The sequence below is a fragment of the Octopus sinensis genome, linkage group LG2 (assembly GCF_006345805.1).
Source record: "Octopus sinensis linkage group LG2, ASM634580v1, whole genome shotgun sequence".
NCBI lineage: Eukaryota > Metazoa > Mollusca > Cephalopoda > Octopoda > Octopodidae > Octopus > Octopus sinensis.
The window spans coordinates 179,280,760-179,303,568 of NC_042998.1; the positions used below are offsets into that span (position 1 = coordinate 179,280,760).

General features: G+C 38.7%; 1 protein-coding gene across 2 annotated transcripts; it reads left to right on the top strand.

Annotated features, from left to right (window-relative positions):
• The first annotated feature begins 1,700 nt into the window (after window positions 1-1,700).
• On the top strand, window positions 1,701-20,416 carry LOC115226932 (failed axon connections homolog). Of its 2 annotated transcripts, none has more exons than XM_029797899.2 (6): window positions 1,701-1,858; window positions 9,557-9,698; window positions 12,665-12,861; window positions 15,592-15,797; window positions 17,881-17,997; window positions 20,242-20,416. In XM_029797899.2, exons 1-6 carry the CDS (start codon window positions 1,785-1,787, stop codon window positions 20,373-20,375), a joined length of 870 nt encoding a protein of 289 aa, XP_029653759.1. In that variant the 5' UTR covers window positions 1,701-1,784; the 3' UTR covers window positions 20,376-20,416. The 2 variants fall into 2 exon arrangements, with proteins under 2 accessions (XP_029653759.1, XP_036356387.1); XM_036500494.1 differs by having other exon boundaries at window positions 17,881-18,001; window positions 20,242-20,394.
• The last annotated feature ends 2,393 nt before the right edge of the window (window positions 20,417-22,809 follow it).

Genomic DNA, 22,809 nt, shown 5'->3' on the forward strand with positions numbered 1-22,809 from the left:
GTCTTGTTTTTTTTTTCTCCTCAAATCTTTAAATCCTTAAAATGTTTCAGCCCGAAGGCTTCGGCCATGCTGGGGCACCACCGTTGAATGAGCTACACTAGTATGTGAAACCACCTCTGATACGTGGCACTTGATCAACAAGGGAGTTCGATGCCGCTGCCCGCATCTGTGTTTCCTGCCGAGAGGTAGGTTCATCTGAGGCCCCTGACAAGAAGAGATCCAGTTTAGTTTTAAAGAAACCCACATCCACACCATGCATGTCTTTCAGGCATTTAGGAAGGATATTGAAGAGCCGTGGTCCTCTGAAACCTAAGCTGTTGCAGTATCTAGTCCTGTATTCTGATGGTGATGTTGGGATCTTTGGCACCCTGCAGTGGCGCCCCGTTCTACTGTTGGGGTAACTTTGAATGCCAAAGTTTGAGACAAGACCCTCCAGGATTTTCCAGATGTATATCACTGCATATCTCCCCCGCCTTCGCTCCAGGGAGAAGAGTTTTAGTACTTTCAGTCTTTCCCAGTAGCTGATATGTTGCGTTGAGACGATCTTCTTAGTGTAGCTTCGTTGAATTGCTTCGAGTTCTGCTGCTAACTTTATATTGTGTGGTGACCATAGTTGGGAGCAGTAGTCCAAGTTGCTGAGGACGAATGTCTTCCAAAGGACCATCAGTGTCTCCAATCCTCGTGAGTAATTTTTATAAAATATCATATAAATAACTGTGTTAAAATTCAACCTGCAGGGGACACCAAGAACTTAAGGTCGGCACTGGTAGGTGGCCTTTGTCTTGGGCAACATCGGTGGAATTGAGATTAAAGAATTGCATGCATGGACAACTACCTGACTTCGACATAAAATCTCTTTCGTGTCTGCGCATGTGGTGCCCACGCTCGCGAGCGCGTACACACGTACACACGTGCGCGCACACGCAAGCGCCCACATGTTTCTACAGCCACCTATGTATCATACTTAATGCAAATACATCACGGAAACGCAAATTAACTGCCATAGTACAGTGAGTACAAGCTACAAACAAAGTCCAGCGAAGCAGAAATGCGTATCTTGCATTGCCACCGCCACTTCTGGGCGATTTTCGTCTGCTACTGATGTATCTGTGTTTTTAAACAAATTACGTCCATAAGAGATGTTAACTGGAAGAATACTACAATTAAGCTTTAACGATGTATTTGGATTTAATATGTTATACGGATGATTATTTTAATCTAATATTGCTTCTGTTACATATGATAGATTTATATTTACATTTACACCTATGTATATGGTCAACTTTGACCGACAAATGTGCCTCCCTAGAACACTGTCGAAATTCGTACACGTGTTTTAAAGTCAATGGCTAGCTTTCTGTTATATTTTATCCTGTATTCAAATTATTCCGAATATGTATTTACTTTTTCGGACAGTCCATTGAAATTTGAAGGAGATTTGGATTGACATTTCTAGCAAACCGTATAGATTTAGCACCACTCTCGGTTTGTGTAAGAGCTTAGTTTCTTGCAAGTCAAATCATTACACACACACACACTAATCTCATTCTCTTTCTCACTCACTCACTCACTTCCACTCCCACACGACTCTGACAATCTTATAAGGCGAGGAGGATGGTGATGGTGATGGTGAAGGTGGTGGTGGGATAGTGAGAGAAGAACAGGTGATAATGGGTTAAGGAAACCAAAACTAGTGAAACGATAATTTCATTTTCTCTAATCTCTTATTGTTTTATCTGTTGTCTTACGGGTCGAATCATTTCTTTAGTTCTCCTTATATCGAGATGGAACTCTTGCCGATCTGCTATTGGACCCTTCTTCTTCTAGCGCCAGTCTTACTGGCTTTCCTAGTTTACAAGTAAGGACACTTTCAGAATTTATTACCTGTGTGTTTGCGTTATTGTGGTTTAATCCTAAGTTAAGAAGAGCTACGATCAACGTCACTTTTTTTTGCCATCTTTTTAACCCAATCTAAGAGTATACCCAATATCTAATACAATTCTTACATTTTTATATAGGGTGAGGTAAATTATAGGACTTAATACAAATGTAGGATATTCTTTAATACATTATAATTGAAAGTCTCCGATTTCCAGTACTTGTGTGTGTATGTATGTATGTATGTATGTATGTATGTATGTAGTATGTATGTATGTATGTATGTATGTATGTATGTATGTATGTGTGTTTGTGTGTGTGTGTATGTATGTGTGTGTGTGTGTGTGTGTATGTGTGTGTATGTATGTATGTATGTATGTATGTATGTATGTATGTATGTGTGTATGTGTGTGTGTATGTATGTATGTATGTATGTATGTTTGTATGTGTGTATGTATGTTATTATTCAGTTTTGTTTCCAGATTTCTTGCCAGTTGAGAAAGAACCGGTTTCTAACCTAGATCCCTCGTTGGAATTTCAACAATATCAACAGAGTATGTATGTATGTATGCATGTATGTATGTATGTTGCTTCCAGATTTGTTGCCAATAAAGAACCAGTTTCTAATCTAGATCCAAAGCTCCTTCGTTGGAATTTCAACGATATCAACAGGGTATGTATGTATGTATGTATGTATGTATGTATGTATGTATGTATGTATGTATGTATGTATGTATGTATGTATGTATGTATGTGTGTATGTTTGTATGTATGTATGTATGTATGTATTGTGCTTTTCGTAGAGCGTGGGTTACAAACTCAAGGACAGACCTGAGTCGTACAAACTTTAGCTACTCCCGTGGTATGTTATGAGCGGAGGGGTAATTGGTTATTATTTGTGAAAGGTCGAGCGACATCATATAAGCTTTTATTGTGTGTGATTCTTTTTTTAAAGTTAAAATCTTCCACGTGCCACACCTTACCATCATTTCTTCTTATTTAAAAAAAAAAACACGTTTTTTAATGTAGCCCGAGTTACCCTGTGCCTTTAAAATAAAAGATGGGGTGAAGATGAGAACAATAAAATTTAAGTTACCTTCTCGAGTCGTACCGATTTTTTAGGGCCTGTTTCCCGGGTTCATGGCGTGTAAATTGCCGACCTGGACGAGATACCGGTCCATCGCAGGAATTTTGTTAGTTGAGTGAACTGGAACAGCGTGAAATGAAGTGTTTTGCCCAAGAACACAACGCATCGCCTGGTCTGGGTGTCGAAACCGCAATCTTACGCTCATGAGTCAAACAACCTTAACCACTAAGCCACGCGCCTCCAAGATGAATACAGTGCTTTTGGTCATAGGACTACTGGGCCAGAATTAACCTGGGGCTAAATGGCAATAACAACGCTAGACAGATTCGTGTGTGTGTGTGTGTGTGTGTGTGTGTGTGTGCGTGTGTGCATGCATGCGTGCACTGGAATCTCGTTATATGAATCTATAGAAATATTGAAAGACAAGTATTAGTTTAATTAAAACGCAACAGATAGGCGCAGGAGTGGCTGTGTGGTAAGTAGCTTGCTTACCAACCACATGGTCCCGGGTTCAGTCCCACTGCGTGGCACCTTGGGCAAGTGTCTTCTACTATAGCCTCGGGCCAACCAAAGCCTTGTGAGTGGATTTGGTAGACGGAAACTGAAAGAAGCCCGTCATATATATGTATATATATATATATATATATATATATATATATATATATATATATATATATATATATGTGTGTGTGTGTGTGTGTGGTGTGTGTGTGTGCGTGTATGTTTGTGTGTCTGTGTTTGTCCCCCTAACACGGTTTGACAACCGATGGTGGTGTGTTTATGTCCCCGTAACTTAGCGGTTCGGCAAAAGAAACCGATAGAATAAGCACTGGGCTTACAAAGATTAAAGGCGGTGCTCCAGCATGGCTGCAGTCAAATGACTGAAACAAGTAAAAGAGAGTAAAGAAAGAGAGATATATCACAACGAAACAGCTGCCTGTAAAATAACGATGTATTGGTTATTGGTGGAATTACTTTGATCTCAGACCTGCTACATCAAAGCAATTCCGGAACTAATTAAAAATTAGTGACAGACTCATTTAACAAGGAATCCTCTGAGTGGTCGCTCGACCTCTCAGAAATCGGGATAAAATCTCAGATTAGAAAGAACAGTAATCTGTTATTGTTGTTGTTGTTAACTGTAGGTGAGCCTTAATACAGAAAACCTCTATGATCAAAGACGTTTCAATAGTAATGATCTGCCTACTATTTCTAGCAGATTGAGTGATCGTGTAAAACAGAGGTTCCTAACCTACGGGTCGTGAGTCACTTACTACCGGGCTGCACAGAAAGAATAAATTTTAGAATTTTTCTTTCTGTGTTATTAACTATCGCATATATACCTCTCTCTGTCTCTCTCACTCTCTTTCTCTCTCTCTCTCTCTCTCTCTCTCTCTCCCTCACTCTCTTTCTCGCCCTCTCCTCTCTCTATGTAAGTATATGAGTTTATATATATATATATATATATATATATATATATATATATATATATATATGTGTGTGTGTGTGTGTGTATATATATATATGTTTGTGAAGGAGACAGAGTTACAGCGTTCATCAAAAATAAAAAAGTAAAATGTCTTTTTTTAAACACGAGATATAGTCTTCCAATTTAGGATGTTTTTGAAAGACAAATGTAATTTATGCACGTCCACAAATTAGCACCCTATCGCTCCATCTTTAGGACATTGCTCACGATCATGGCTGTGTTTTAGTCAACTTATTTTGGTAAATTTTTAGATTAACACCCGTACGATTTTCACTAAGAAAAAAAGAAAAAAAAACTCGGATTTTTTTTGCATGGAATCAAGTACCCTGACCCTCTAATATGCTGCAAATCCCTTATTTTGGTTCGGAGAAAAGTGGGGTAGGGCGAGGGGGGACCTTTCACACCACTTCACGATAGATAGATAGATAGATAGTTAGATAGAGAGATAGAGAGAGAGAGAGAGAGAGAGAGAGAGAGAGAGAGAGAGAGTGAGAGAGAGAAAGAGAAAGGGAGACCATTTGTGTTTCTAAGTGTCTTGCTATGAAGAATAAGAATTACACAGAATATTGTTAGTATTCTTCTGGCATCTACAGGAGTAAATTGCCATTACAGTTGACTTTGCATTCCATCCTTTTGGGGTCAAGTAATGCCCTTCCCTAGTCGACCAAGAAGGCGGCCTAGTGGTAAAGCAAAATGCTTCGCAGAATTTGTACCGGTTCTTTATATTCTGAGTTCAAATGAACTTCGTTTTCATTCTTCTCGAGGTTAATAAAATAAAATACTAATCAGATACCAGAGTCGCTTGTATTGACTATGTCTCCAACCCTTAAAATTTCTGGCTTTGTACCTAAATCAGAAACCATTATTTAAGGTTGTACATTAACAGAATCAGTAAGGCCGGAAAAAATATTTTGCGGTATTTGTATCGTCCCTTTACAGCCTGAGTTCAAATCCCGTTGGAACTTTGCTTTTGGAGTCGATGAAATATAGTACCAGTATCAGTTTTAGTACTGGGTCGATGTTATCGACTAACCTCATGCCACCTATGACCGTCCCAGCTTATAGTTTTTAGAATAATGTTTGTTTTACAATATTTCCATGGATTGGCGACGAATGTCGTTGCTATTTCTAGCATGTTTGGTGACAGTTGTACAAGCACACACACACACACACCACACACACACACACACACACACACACACACACACACACACACATACACACACACACACACGCACGCACGCATGCACGCACGCACTTACACATACTTAAACATGAGCCTGTCTCTTGTTATTAATTTTGCCATTGTCGGCTCAGATCCAGCTAACCAAAAGCCAAAGGCATTCCACCCACGGCCATCCCATGTTTTAGTTTCCAGGCATAGTGCACCTCGAATTACATAATCCATTGTGTCCTTTTTTGAGACATAAATTTCTTTTTAAATGACTGGGTGTGACATGAGAGAGGTTTTAAAAAGGTGAAACGGTTACATTTCCAACATGTGGTGGTGGCATTTGGAACACTTTTAAGAAAGACTGATATGTCACGCTTCACTGCCTTTACTAGACAGGATAGTCACAGTTGGGACGCTTTTAAAGAAAGAAAGGCATTTTAGAAAAACATGTTTTCGTACATACGTGCATTTTCGCGCATCCACGTAACTGCTCATTTGCAAATGAATTGAATTCTGTTAGCACAAACCTGCATGACAAATTTGCTCTAACAGTCTAAGGTTCGGTTACTTCACTCTCTAGCCGAAATGGAAGTAGGTACCCTGAGAACCTTTTTTCAGATAGCACTGCTCATCCCATATGGAGAAGGGGACAAAAGACGGACCCTAAAAAGAGTTCAATTTACTCACCCCAGACTAGTTTACAGTGACCAGTAGTACAGTCAGAAAAAAAATATCAATTTTTAAGAAGTGGTTCATAGAACTATGGAATCCACTAAGAGAATGATAGCAATCCCAATTACTTCGGAGTTTGCATGGAAAAACCAGGATATAGTTACATTGAGACTTGTTGAAGAGAATCAACTGAAAGAAATAAGGGCAAATTATACGATCTCATGGAAGGGTAAACAAAAATGGAAAATCAGAATAAGTGGTGTTAGATTTACCATAAAATAATTTTTTCTTGCTTCTTACCTGGAATCTATTCCTAAGAGGCTAAATGATAGAATTATAGAATCATTTCTCTGAAACATGAAAAGAGTAACATATTTGTTAAATCTCCAATTGTAACCAATTGTAACCAGCGGTGGTGCCCCAGCATGGCCGCGGCCTTCGGGCCAAAACATTTTTAAGGATTTAAGTTCAAGAGAGACTTAGGATCAGTTTTACTCTGACCTTAAATCCTCGTTTCCATCTGCATCAGCTTCTGATAATCCTATTTAGTTTGATGATTTCTCAATGCTAAATTAAGTTGGACAGAACTATATGAACTCATATCTTCGGCCATCACGAGGAGAATTCTTGTAACAGCAATAGCCTCCATCTTTTAAGGAAATGTGCTGAACACAATCACTTTATAGCCAACACAAACTTTCCGGCAAGATGAATAGCATCTTGGATGCATCATCGCTCAATTCACTGGCATTGTCTAGACTATGTACTCATGAGGAGTGATCTCAATAATATGTGGATCTCAATAAGCGTAGGAGTGGCTGTGTGGTAAGTAGCTTGCTCACGAGCCCCGTGGTTCCGAGTTCAGTCCCACTGCGTGACACCTTGGGCAAGTGTCTTCTACTATAGCTTCGGTCCGACCAAAGCCTTGTGAGTGGATTTGGTAGACGGAAACTGAGAGAAGTCCGTCGTATATATGCATATATAAATATGTATGTGTGTGTGTGTATGCGTTTGTGTGTCTGTGTTTGCCCCCACACACACACAACATCGCTTGACAACCAATGCTGGTGTGTTTACGGTTCGACAAAAGAGACCGATAGAATAAGTGCTAATAAGTACTAGGCTTATAAAGAATAAGACATGGGGTCGATTTGCTCGACTAAAGGCGGTGCTCCAGCATGGCCACAGTCAAACGACTGAAACAAGTAAAGGAGTAAAAGAGCTGAATGAAGCACTGGTAATAGACTCATTGTAATTAAAGGTGACGATTGGAGCGTTAACAAATTTACTTCTCTTTTCATGTTTCAGAGAAATGATTCTATAATTCTATCGTTTAGTTCCTTAGGAACAGATTCCAGGTAAGAAGCAAGAAAGTCGGAGGTGAATCTTTAAATCATCGTCTTAAAGCCATTTCTGAAGGTCCCTTTGAAAAGTTCAACAAATCGTCCTTCAGTCCTGATGGCAAATAGAGCACCTGGGTTTTTTTTAAGAGATGCTGTACACCTTGACCGTGGACATAGTTGCCACAAAGAATGGTTTGGTGAGATAGCAAAATGTTTTCCTTCAAGAATAGGCCAATTAAAGTTGTTAGCAATGCAGCCAACTTACAATACAAAACAAACCTTTGCGTTCAGGAAAATGTTCTCTCCTATAACAGGAAACTAAAAGTCACAAAAATGACTGGAAGAGCTCAAGAGATATTGTTTGTGTATGCCAACACAAACAATACACAAATATTTTTTGAAAATCTTAGTGCATTCTATGGCCCAGCTTGTATGGATGTTTCGCCGTTTCTCACAACGGATAAAAATGCATGTATCAAAGACAAAGAATATAGCAAAAGATGACTGAATAAACCAACCAACATAAATAAGAAATCTATAAATAACCTGACGTAGATTTCTATTAAGACAGCTCTTACGGAAATTCTCAACTGGTAAGAAATTTAGAAATAAAACTTGATAATAACATACATAAATTCATGCTTACATATATAGACATAACATCCCCCCCCCGCACATACACACATTCATACACATATATATATATATATATATATATATATGTAATATAAATAAATGTGCCCTTTTAAAGCCTAACCAGGCTCATGGGCCCGGTTTCCCGGTTTCTATGGCGTATGTGTTCCCCAGCTGGACGGGATGCCAGTCCATCGCAGCATTACTCATTTTTGTCAGCTGAGTGGATTGGAGCAGCGTGAAATAAAGTGTTTTGCTCAAGAACACGAGTCGCCCGGTCCAAGAATCGAAACCACAATCTTACGATCATGTTCTGACACCCTAACCACTAAGCCACGCGCCTCCACCTATGTATGTAAAGTAGATAATAAAAAGGGAAATTATGAAGTAAGGGGGAACCAAACAAATAAATAGCATATGAAGTTAAACAAGTGTAGAAAAATTCAGTGAAAGGAAGAGTAACCATGAAAGAATGTGTTCAAGGAAAGTAACTACTTCAGATAAATGTAACAGAGGAGGAACTAACGTTTTAGATAATGTCCTTTATCAGAGAGAAGTAAAAGAAATAAGATAGTGAGAGAAAAAGAGGAGAGATACTAAATTTACAAAGTCTGTTTATAGAGCAGGCTTTGTGTACAAAAATATTTACAAAGATGGGATCTTTTCGGTTTGAACGGCAGTTTTTAACATAATTTTTAGGTAGCTAAAAAATTTTAAACTTCGTATCCTGGTAGAATGTGTTTATAAAACATCTTTTTCTCTTGGCTTTATTGAGAAAATTCTATAGTTTGTAAGATAGTTGTTGTCTTTTTTCTTCAATTTCTGCAATTTCAACCAATGACGTCGATTGAGGTAAAAAACATTCTGTGCCGTATGAATATGTCCCTCGTTTAAGAAACAGATTGGGTTTATTTACATTTCTGAAGAAAAAAAGATACCCTTATCCCCACCCATAACCCTAAAACAGATTGAAATGCAATAGATCGATACTAGGGTCTTAATTATGGGTGACAATTTCATATGACACCGCTAGAAAAAACTGCCGTTCAAACCGAAAAGATCCCAAACATGTATATATAACATACATGCACACACGTTCTTATACATCTAAACATTCCCATACCTATCTATAAGCAAACATATGTATGCATATAAAAAGATGGAAAGCAGACACATGATTCTAATGTAGGGGAACTTCAGCATTTAATTCATTATTATATGTATTGAGTACTTTTCCGTTTTGTTTGCGAATTCTTATACATATATATGTAATTTCATAGGATTTATTTCCAGAAAAAGCGTGAAATTCCCAAAAATACTGTTCTGCTGTATCAAATGGGACGTGGTCCTCATGCACCTAGCGTGTCACCGTTTCCGATGAAATTGGAGACATATCTACGGATGGCTAAAATACCATATATGGTCTGTATGTTCTATTTCAATAATTTATTTATCTTTACTTATGATAAAATTTTGTTTCGACATTTGTTTTTAATATTAGTCCCAAAATTTGATCGATTAAACTCGCTTCCCAAATATGAGGTCTCGTGCCAAAATTAGAGATGTATTGATTGGTGGAATCGTTTGTGTTGAATATTTTTTTTTTCCTTTTATTTAGTTACAACCTTTTAGATTTTGTAAGGGAATTTAACAAATTAAGTAAATATAACGACCTTGAAATTGAAATACAAAAGATGTGGCTTCTTAAATCGAGAACTATTCCTGTTATTGTCGGTGCCCTAGGTATGCTAAAGGGATGTCAGAAACATCTAGATAACATTCCAGGAGAACCATATCTCAGAGAAATCCAAAAGATTGTGCTGACATGTACTGCCCACATCCTTAGAAAACCCAATCAATTTAGATGTCTGTTGTATTACATGAAGATATTTCGCAACTATTTAAGGGGGACGAGCTGTCAGAAACGTTAGCACGCCGGGCGAAATTCGTAGCGATATTTCGTCTGCCGTTACGTTTTGAGTTCAAATTCCGCTGAGGTCGACTTTGCCTTTCATCCTTTCGGGGTCGATAAATTAAGTACCAGTTACGCACTGGAGTCGATGTAATCGACTTAATCCCCTCGTTTGTCGCCTCTATGTTTAGCCCATTGTGGACAATAAAGAAATAACAATCAGCCAGGCATTTGTTTCCAGTCTGTTCTTTGATGTGATCTGTTCACAAATGACTCTGACGTCTTCTTGCTCTTTTCTCCTCTGTACTTCCTTTCAGGATGGTGTTGGGCAATGTCTCGTGGCACATTATATTCTCTTTATTTTTACTCTTTTACTTGTTTCAGTCATTTGACTGCGGCCATGCTGGAGCACCGCCTTTAGTCGAGCAAATCGACCCCAGGACTTATTCTTTGTAAGCCTAGTACTTATTCTATCGGTCTCTTTTGCCGAACCGCTAAGTGACGGGGACGTAAACACACCAGCATCGGTTGTCAAGCGATGTTGGGGGGACAAACAGAAACACACACACACACATATATATACACATATATACGACGGGTTTCTTTCAGTTTCCGTCTACCAAATATACTCACAAGGCTTTGGTCGGCCCGAGGCTATAGTAGAAGACACTTGCCCAAGGTGCCAAGCAGTGGGACTGAACCCGGAACCATGTTGTTGGTAAGCAAGCTACTTACCACACAGCCACTCCTACGCCTATGTCCAAAATATTATGGCTTTGTGGACTTCATTCTCGACAATAAGTGTCTTTGAACTTCTATGTTTTCTAGTGCTGCAGCGTTTGTTATCTTGTCTTTCCGGGTTATACTGTGACCAGTCTGCGAAAGATCTATAGTTTACTACACAATTTCAGGCGCAATGTTATATCTTGAGATGAAGAATAATTGCGTGCAAAAATTGAAATATTTCATGTGTATTGTACAAGAGACAGATTCACTTTGAGAATGTTTCCAACGATAAATTTCTCTCATTTTTGTTTCCATTTTCACTATCGTCTTTGTTTTTCGTTTAACGATTTCTTTTTTTTAAATCGTATCGCAAGCTGTTTTTTCTTTGTTATCATACATGACTTTTCGAATGAAAAGTGAATTGAGAAGGTTTTTGAAATTTAGCGACATTTTTCTCACTGTATCATCTAATCCATTAACTAATTTTCTCATAGACAAACCAAGATACTCCTATGGATTTTGACCAAATAAGGTTTATTTTATAACATAGCCACCCTACCTCCCTACCACCACTTGCATCCATCGCAATGCATCATTAATGCTTTCAGGAGAATACCTCAGCACATCACTCTCCATGCATATTTGGAATTTAAATTTTGACACTATAAGATGAAAATAAAAATTATGATAGTTACAAAACCGATCGGTCCATTATTGAGCACATGTCTTCCTACATTAAAGATTCCAGAAGTTGTGATCTTAGTCCTTTGAAGAAATGTATCATCATATTGCAATATTTTGTAATACTGGTAAAATCCGGAATTCACAGTAGCCAGTGACGGTCCATATCGGTAAAAATCATTCAATATACAGGGCGATTCAAAAGTCTCCATACATAGGAAAAATTTACTTTTCTTATAAGTAACAGTTTATAAGATCCCTTGATCTAACCCCTCTTGATTTCTATCTTTGGGGGCATTTGAAAGGCATGGTGTGTCACGGAAAGATAAAAGGCATAAATCATTTGAGTGCTTCACCAACTCATTTGCTCGCGTATCACCAGATGTGCTATTACGAGTTCACAATGAGTGGGGTAAATGTATTGCAACGTATATTCAAAACAATGGTAACCATATAGAGCTTGTTAAAAAAAAACTGTTCTTATAAACTGTTTTTTATAAAAAGATAAATTATTCCTATGTATACTCTCTTTTACTCTTTTACTTGTTTCAGTCATTTGACTGAGGCCATGCTGGAGCACCGCCTTTAATCGAGCAAGTCGACCCCGGGACTTATTCTTTTGTAAGCCCAGTACTTATTCTATCGGTCTCTTTTGCCGAACCGCTAAGTAACGGGGACCAGCATCGGTTGTCAAGCAATGCTAGGGGGATAAACACAGACGCACAAACACACACACGCATATATATATATACATATATACGACGGGCTTCTTTCAGTTTCCGTCTACCAAATCCACTCACAAGGCTTTGGTCGGCCCGAGGCTATAGTGGAAGACACTTGCCCAAGGTGCTACGCAGTGGGACTGAACCCGGAACCATGTGGTTGGTAAACAAGCTACTTACCACACAGCCACTCCTGCGCCTATGGAAACTTTTGAATCACCCTGTATAAAGTTCGATATTCTACGATCCGTGAGGATTGTTGACTACAACGTATTTAATTCTACTTAACCCTATAGTAAGGCCACAACAAACTAATTAATAAACTTATTTTATATATTTGCTGACAGAGCGATCACAGTGTCACGTTTTCATCGAAAGGAAAACTTCCGTGGATGGTATACAATGGCAAACCAGTCGCAGATTCCCAGTTTTGCATTGAATACTTGAACAAGAAGTTGGGTATCAACTTGAATAAGGCGTATGCTGATCTTGATGTGTCCGTTGGTCGAGCATTTCAGAAAATGGCCGAAGAAGAATTCTATTGGTTTGTATGAAAACTTAAGACAGATGGGGTAGGCAAATCTCATATATGTAAGCTCCTGACTATTACAATATATACCCAGTTGAGAGGGTCGGTCATTGGTTATGGTTGAAAAGAGCTGATTAAACTTGGTTAGAGAAGTGACGTATAATTGTGAGTCGGGTGCCTGTTTGACTAAATGGCACGTCACACACGCGCAACTCCCTAATTTGAATGGCGTTGATGACCCCGAGACGAAGGACTTAAGATCGAATGTCGATGACTAAATACTAGTCAGTTGATCCAGAGGGCAGGGCCTCACATCAGTAGAATGGGGTTGTGGGATGTAAAGCCGTCGAGAAAAAGGTCATGAAGTGTTGTGCCCTTCATCGCTGCTGATCTCTGAAACCTACCTTCGTCCGGTATCCGGAACTTTCAATTGGTAGCACTCGCACAAGCAACATAAAAAAAATATGCGTTTATTAAAAAAAAAAAAAAGACAAAAGTGGCTATCTGGTCTAGGAATTGAACCGATAACCTTATGAACGGTAGCTCAACATCTGTTCCATTAGGTCACGCACCATCATAATGCATTTATTCTCAATATCTTCATTTGTGGTTACTTTCTAACATATACATCTTATGCGTTACGTTTTTGATGCAACTCATTTGGTGACCCTGTTCCCAGGTTCCTGTATAAATTAGGAAAGTAATTTTATTAAAACAGTGATTGCTACGATCACTATAAACTCCTTCCGAGAATTATTTCCTATCCACTAAACAGTCTCTGCTAGAAATATCAACCAAGTGTCCTTCGAATCACAATCCTACTGTCTCAGATAAGGAAAAGACACATTGGATAACGTATAACACTATGCCTGCCCTGAAGCATATAGGGTGATCTCGAGAATGAAGGAGGGGAAGGAATTAGAAAGGAAGTGGGTAATAATAGAAAAATAAAAACAAAAAACTGAAATTTTTGGTAAAATAATTCGTTCAGATTCGTAATTCCTGTTATGCGTAACAGACGAAAACTAAAAGTTAAAAAAAAAAGATAAAAACCTCATTCATTTCCTTGCCTTTTCCTTCTCCATGAGGTAGAAGTAGCTATTGCAAAAACTCGTTAAAAATGTTTTCTGTAACGAGTACGGTAATATAAATTTTCTGCTATTCCTGACCTTTATATCTGTGAGGTCCGACGTTAGGAAATAATATAAACGTCCAGGTATTCTACGCAGAGTTGTTCCCCTTTAATTGTTAATATTGTAAGTAGAAGGAACGATTAAATGGCGAACACTAGGAGTTACTTCCCTTTCGTGATGTGTTGTTTTTGCAATGAACAAATTCAACTGTTTCGACGGTTATTAAAAATAAAAAAATAATAATAACCGTCAAAACAAGAGTTGAACTTGTTCATTATCGAGATAGATATTTTTTTCTTTAAGTCAAGGGAGAAAACATTGCTATAACATTTTATATTTGTCTCTGAGAGTAGTGGACGGACGAAAGGAAGGAAGGTTATAACAGAGTGAACTCCCCTAAAGGAATACACCGTGCCATGTCAAACTGGGCGTCATATTAAAGGATGGGAAAGGCATGAACGTTACACCTTCAGTTTATTGACCATGCTTATTTTTGAATATACTCTAAAGTAAACGCTATTTTCCTCACCTCACTAAAACATTTGTTGTATAAACTGTAACGGAATTCTATTCTTGCTTGAATCCATTTCATTTGAGAAGGCACTGCTTCCCAAATCTTTATATATAAAAGTCAAGTTGTGTGTCTGTCTCCTACGATTTAGATTCCTAACTACTCCTACATTTTGCGGTGCAGTTTAACCAAAACCGGGTATCTTATAGTCGTAATTCATATCGAGCCCTTCTGGGTATTAGCGCGCGTCTACGATGAGTCTACGATTTTTAAAATAATTTACCATAATTTTTTTTTCCATTTTAATGCATTTTTTCGCTATTATATAAGGGAAGTAACTCTCTAAAAATGTCTACGATGAGTCAACGATTAAAAAAAATAATTTACCATCATTTTTTTTCCATTTTTAATGCTTTATTTTTGCTATTTTTGGGCTATAACTCTCTAAAAATGCTTATATAGTTATTTCCCTTACAAACCCGAGCAACGCAAGGCGATACTGCTAGTGATTCATATGAAGACTTATAGCTATGGACCATCACGTACTCTGAAGGTACATGAAGATGCATAGTGGTGAGTAGGTATAGAAGAACAGAAAGTGAGGTTGGGTAGCGTTTGCAAGAGTGTATGAGGAGAGTGAGGGATGGTTAGAAATGAAGAATGGGTGGGGGGGGGACGAGGGTCGAATATAACGAAGAGCAAGGTTTGAGGAATGGTTGATGCTAAACAGATGGAGAGGCAGTAGGAAAGAGTAGGTGATGACTATAGACATCAGTTAGGGTCGAAGGGTGGGAGTATGAATTAGTGGACAAGGGTGGAGGTGTGAGAGAAGTGATGGACGATAGATATGAAATGGAGAGAAAGTAGGGGAGAGCAGGTGATGACAGACAGTTCAGAAGTGGGTGAGGAGAAACAGAATAGTGATAATAGCAACGGAGACAGGAGAAGGATGAGAGTGAGGGAGATGACAGTAACACTGGAAAATACATGGATTAAAATGGAAAATATTTAATAAACCTATGAAGAAACGCCAACCTGACTCCAATCAATGTTAACTTAATTAATGTTAGATATTTAACTAACCTTTTTCTATACAATCAGGACAATGTGTGCAGTGACATTTGGTGAGGATTTGACTGAAGTGAAGAAGGTTTTACCTTACAAAGGTATTGAGCTTTGGATCAAACTGACAGCCATAAAACATGTTGTTCAAAAAGAGATGTGGGGTCATGGAATTGGCAGACATAATTCAAAGGAAATTTGGTCAATTGGTGAAAGAGATTTACATGCTATTTCTACATTCTTAGGTAAATATTCTGATGTCTTCTTCAAATATCATATTTCAAATAAAATGGTTCGTACACATTTTTTAATGATTTAAAATATATATTATTATTATTATTACTATTAATATTATTATTATTATTATTATTATTATTATCATTATCATTATCATTATCATTATCATTATTAAGGTGGCAAGCTCGCAGAATCGTTAGCACACTGAATGAAATGCTTAGTGGTATTTTGCTCATCGCTATATTCTGAGTTCAAATTCTGCTGAGGTTATCTTTGCCTTTCATCCTTTAGGGGTCGATAAAATAAGTGCCAGTTATGCACTGGGGTCCATGTAATCGACTTATCCCCCCACCAAAATTTCAGGCCTTGTGCTTATAGTAGAAATGATTGTTATTATTATTATTGGATCAATTAACTGATCTTTTCTGGGCTACTTTCGGGCAGGGGCCTATGGATAACTTCCAGAAATCCCTGGCTTGGCAGTGCTACTAGGAAGCTCTGCTGGTTTGAAACAAGCTCTATAGATACGGAAGTGCTGTAAGATGGACATGGCCAAAGTGTGCACAGGGTGATGAAACCATTCTGCATGCACTTGTCCAGTGTCCGGGCATTACTGACTTGTGAAGCTTTGTGACACATGTAGGAGAGATTTAGTTATCAGCTGAGTTCATCCTGCTACCTTCTTTTGGCTGAGAAGGAGAAGCAGTTTCCCTCTGCCTAGTGGCTGTGGTAAAGGAGGTAGTGCTGTGGACAAGATTGAAAGGACTGAAGCCAGATACTGTCCTCTTTGGTCAAGCCCTCATCGACTTTTTCAAATTCCACTTGAAAAGGAAAGTGAGGGTGGAGATAGAAGTACTGCCCTCCCCCACCCAGTATTTTTGTTGAAAGGTGGGTGAATGTAGTGAAGATGGCCTGTGAGAATAGGCCTACTCTGAACATTCATTTGTAAACTGGAGGAGTTGTGAAGGAGCGGCACCTACTGAGGTGCACCTGATGGTCAGGGTAACCAGGATGTTTAGGATTCTTTGATTCCCTCTGAGATGAACTCTCCATTTTGGGGAAACTTTATTGTTTAATTTTATTAATAATTGTTATTGTTTATTGTTTCTTACTAAACCACTCCTGTCCCTTGTGTTGTATTGTTCTCTTGTATTTTTGTATTCAGCCCTTGTGGCCAATAAAGAAAACATGTTCTGTGTTCATATTCTGCTGCGGTCGACTTTGCCTTTCATCATTTTGGATTGATACAATACCAGTCACACACTTGGGGTTATGTAGCTGACTAACACATCTCCCTTCAATGGCTGTGTGCTTAAATTAAGAAAGATTATTATTAAAATCATTATTATTATGAATGGCAAAATTGTTATAGCATCATACAAAATGCCTTGTGGTATTTACTATAGCACTTCTTTCACTCTGAGTTCAAATCCTTCCAATGTCAACTTTGCTTTTCATCTTTCTGGGTCTGGTTGTTAAAATGAAGTACCAGTTATGTACTGGTGTTGATTTAATCAATTAACTTCTCTTTCCAAATTCCTGGCACTGGCCTAAATTAAAAGTGGTGGTAGTGGAAGCAATAGTTGTGGCAGCAGCATCCAGAAGCATCAGCAGCAGTAGTAGTAGAGTCATATGTTACACACACATACACACACGCACACACACACACACACACACACACACACATACACATACACACATTCTCATATAGGTGCAAATACTCGTACACACACACCCATACACACATACATGCATACACACACATTCTCATACAGGTGCAAATACTCATACACACACAATCATGCACACACACACATGCATACACACACACACACACACACATACACACACACATACACAGATTCTCATACAGGTGCAAATACTCATACACACACACCCATGCATATACACACACATACACACATTCTCACACAAGTGCAAGTACTCATACACACACACATGCACACACACACACACATACACACACACACATGCTCACACGCACACACACAATCACACATGCTCACACACATACACAGGACATTATCTATTCAAGAACTGACCCCAGTGAATATATTTAACTTATTGCAGGTAAGAAGAAATATTTTCTTGGTGATGAACCCAGTGAGGTGGACTGTGCCATGTTTGCTATGCTTGCTATGGTTAAGTGGAACATGCCTAATACACCGCATGAAAGTCTCATGAAAAGTAAGTGATGTTATTGCTATTCATATTGTTGTTACTGTATCATTATTATTGTTGCTATTATTAAGCTGGCAGAAACGTTAGCATGCCGGGTGAAATGCTTGGCGGTATTTTATCTGCCGTTATGTTCTGAGTTCAAATTCTGCCGAGGACGACTTTGCCTTTCATCCTTTCAGGGTCAATTAAATAAGTACCAGTTATACACTGGGGTCGATATAATCGACTTAATCTGTGTGTCTGTCCTTGTTTGTCCTCTCTGTGTTTAGCCCCTTGTGGGTAGTAAAGAAATAGGTATTTCGTCTGCCATTACGTTGTGAGTTCAAATTCCGCCGAGGTCAACTTTGCCTTTCATCCTTTCAGGATCAATAAATTAAGTACCAGTTGAAGACTGGGGTCGATGTAATAATCGACTCATCCCCACCCCAAAAATGGCTACCCTTATGGAAAAATTTGAAACCATTATTAAGGTGGCAAGCTGGCAGAATCACTTGCATGCTTGACAAAATGCTTAGTGGTAATTTGCCCATCACTGTGTTCTGAATTCAAATTCTGCCGAGGTTGACTTTGCCTTTTGTCCTTTTGGGTTTGTTGGAATAAGTACCAGCTATGCACTAGGGTCGATGTAATTGACTTACCCCTTCCCCAAAATTTTAGGCCTTGTGCCTTCAGTAGAAAGGATTATTAAGGTGGCGAGCTGGGCGAAATGCTTAGTGGCATTTTGTCAGTCTTCATGTTCTGGGTTCAAATTCCACCAAGGTCGACTTTGCCTTTCATCCTTTCAGAACTATGATGGTATTTAGATGATCTAACAGAATGTGGGCAAGTACCTTTCCAACTACAGACAAATCCCATGAAAAAGTTGAGAGGCTGCACCAGACTCCAGTCTGATTTGGCATGGTTTCTACAGCTGGATGCCCTTCCTGACACCAACCACTCCAAGAGTGTAATAGGTACACACCAGTGTGGGTGCCAGTTGCATGACTATGATTTCCCTTGGCTTGATGAGTTTTCTTCTCAAGCATGGCATATCACCAAAGGTCTCAGTCATTTGTCAATGCCTTTGAATCTGTAAAGTCTTTTCACTGCAGTTTGTCATGAAGGAAAAAGTTCTCACTTTACTGGTTCAAATATCTCTCAAATATATTTGAACTGGTCTTAAGTTTGTTTATCCTCCCTCACTGGTTCACCTATCAATGCATGAATTTGTTCCACCCTAGCAATAACTATATAATATTGACTGATTTCTGATTAAGGAAACTTTTCTTCCTAGTTCAGAGTTTTATCTCTTGGTATCTAGTTCTGAAGAGAAAAAACTATTTTGAAATGCATCCTTCAATCTAAGTGAGAGCACTCAATTGAATATGATATTTTAACACCTTTTTCTCCTGTGCGAGAAGATTTTTTTCTGCATGACAAACAGCAGTGACAAGTCTTCACAGGTTCAAATAACTCTCAAACGTATTTGAACTGGTTTTAAGTTCCTTCACTGCTTTCTGCATCTATTCACATATTTGTTCTGGCATGGAGGCCAACATGTGCAAACATATTTACTGATTGACAATAACATAAACTTTGCTTCCTAATCAGTTGCCTCTTGATTTCTGATACTGGAGAGAGCAAACAAGTTTGAAATGCATCCAAAAGTACAACTAAGAACATTCTGAGCTGATTATGATATTCTAACACCTTTTTTGCATTGAGTGAGGACTTTTTTCCATGACAAGTAGCAATGACAAGCTTTTACAGGTTCAAAGAACTCTCAAATATAATCAAACTGGTTGGTAAGTCTCTTAACAGAGAAAAGTCAATATATAATATAATTTGTGAAGGGAACCTACTTTTCATGGACAACTGTGATTGTCACACGCCGATGACAGGTCAATATCCAGAAACTCAAGTCCGTGTGCATCATAAGTTGGAGACGGGAAGGATGGCTTCCCTTTGCAAATACTGATAGGGCACAGAAAGTGTGTCTATAGCCAGCTGGAGGAGGTGTCCTCCTGGGGCTACAAACTACAGTAGCATCCACCCTTAGGGGTTAGCCATATTTAAATGGAAAATATACATCATGATGTGTTGCAGCTACTGTTTATAACTCGCTCTAAAATTTATTATTGATTAATATAGTCAATTATACTAAACTTTTTTTCCACAAAAATAGGGCTTTTGTTAGTTGGAAACAATATCATAATATTTATATTTAGCTATTTATACATTTTTGTTAATCACTTCTATCCTTTGTTTCAGAATTGACCAACTTGGGAGCCTACTGTGAACGTATGAAAGAACGCTATTGGCCTGATTGGGAAGAGTGTTCTCGCTTGAGTAAAAAATTTAAAGATGATAGCTATATTTTGAAGAATCGTCAAAAGTCAAAATAAGAACAAAATAAATAATATTTTTCATAAAAAAATGCAATGTATCTCCTTGTCTTTACATTATGTGTTAGCTGTAAAAGCTTTATTGAATGATTCAAGTAGTACTGTTTGAGAGCTATTTAACCCTTTCATTACCATATTTCTGTTGAGATACTCTGTGTTTCTTTCAATTAATTTTAAATATAACAAAGAATTATTAAAATGTTAGGAACAAATTGTGACTAAGATTTGGTAGTAGATTTTAATTCAGATCTTTTGAAAACAAGACATTTGTATTACAGAGCTAGAGGCGGTTTCAGGCAGGTTGGTATCAAAAGGGTTAAGCCTTTAGCATTTAAACAAGCTATATCCAGTATAAATATTCTACCTATTTTGTTTTTAAACAGGCTAGATCTGGCCTGTCACACCTACCCTGCAATGTTATTCTAAAACTGAACAGTCACTGTCACATCATTAAAATCACAAAACAACAAGATAATGCATGATTGATTTAAAACAATGTGAATAGATAAGCATTACATCTGACAAAGTAATCTGAGTGCTGAAGGGTTTAGCTTCCATATTTGCCATCTCTGAACAATCTTGCTTCTCTGGGTTCATCAAGCTCTGATTCTGAAATGAGTAATCGCTAACCTATGTTAGTTTGTATATTCTTCACTGCAGAAAGACGTGTGTGTGTGTGTGTTTGCCCCATACTGCTTGGCAACTGGTGTTGGTGTGTTTACATCCCTGTACTTAATGATTCAACAAAAGTGGCCAATAGAATATGTCTCCGGTTTAAAAAAAAAAACAAGGACCGAAGTTGATTCGTTCGACTAAAATTCTTCAAAGCAGTGCCCCAGCATGGCCACAGTCTAATGACTGAAACAAGTAAAAAATACTGATTACTCCACTCCTCAAAGGTTTTTATTTATTTTTCATCTTTGATAGTAATACTTTAAAATCTGACTGGTAGGATATAAGTAAAAAAAGTGAAGTTCCTCCCCAAATCATACCAACTCATAAGGGTCAGTTTCCTGGTTTCCATGAAATATATGTTCTCTACTTGAACAGGACACTGGTCCATCACTGGATTACTCATTTTTGCCACCTGAGTGGACTGGAGCAACATGAAATGAAGTGTTTTGTTCAAGAACACAACACATTGCTTGGTCCAGCAATTGAAACCACAGTCTTACAATCATGAGTCTGACTCCCTAACCACGAAGCCACGCTGAGTGGACTGGAGCAACGTGGAATGAAGTGTTTTGTTCAAGAGCACAATGCATTGCCTGGTCCAGGAATCGAAACCACAGTCTTACAATCATGAGTCTGACTCCCTAACCACTAAGCCACGCTGAGTGGACTGGAGCAACGTGGAATGAAGTGTTTTGTTCAAGAGCACAATGCATTGCCTGGTCCAGCAATTGAAACCACAGTCTTACGATCATGAGTCTGACTCCCTAACCACTAAGCCACGCTGAGTGGACTGGAGCAACGTGGAATGAAGTGTTTTGTTCAAGAGCACAATGCATTGCCTGGTCCAGCAATTGAAACCACAGTCTTACAATCATGAGTCTGACTCCCTAACCACTAAGCCACGCTGAGTGGACTGGAGCAACGTGAAATGAAGTGTTTTGTTCAAGAGCACAATGCATTGCCTGGTCCAGGAATTGAAACCACAGTCTTACAATCATGAGTCTGACTCCCTAACCACTAAGCCACGCTGAGTGGACTGGAGCAACGTGGAATGAAGTGTTTTGTTCAAGAGCACAATGCATTGCCTGGTCCAGGAATCGAAACCACAATCTTACAATCATGAGTCTAGCTCCCTAACCACTAAGCCATGCTGAGTGGACTGGCGCAACGTGAAATGAAGTGTTTTGTTCAAGAACACAACGCATTGCTGGGTCCAGGAATCAAAACCACGATCTTACAATCATCAGTCTGACTCCCTAACCACTAAGCCATGCTGAGTGGACTGGAGCAACGTGAAATGAAGTGTTTTGTTCAAGAGCATAACGCATTGCCTGGTCCAGGAATCGAAACCACAATCTTACAATCATGTGTCTGACTCCCTAACCACTAAGCCACGCTGAGTGGACTGGAGCAACGTGAAATGAAGTGTTTTGTTCAAGAACACAATGCATTGCCTGGTCCAGGAATTGAAACCACAAACTTACAATCATGAGACTGACTCCCTAACCACTAAACCATGCTGAGTGGACTGGAGCAATGTGGAATGAAGTGTTTTGTTCAAGAGCACAATGCATTGCCTGGTCCAGGAATCGAAACCACAATCTTACAATCATGAGTCTAGCTCCCTAACCACGAAGCCACGCTGAGTGGACTGGAGCAACGTGAAATGAAGTGTTTTGTTCAAGAGCACAATGCATTGCCTGGTCCAGGAATCGAAACCACAATCTTACAATCATGAGTCTAGCTCCCTAACCACTAA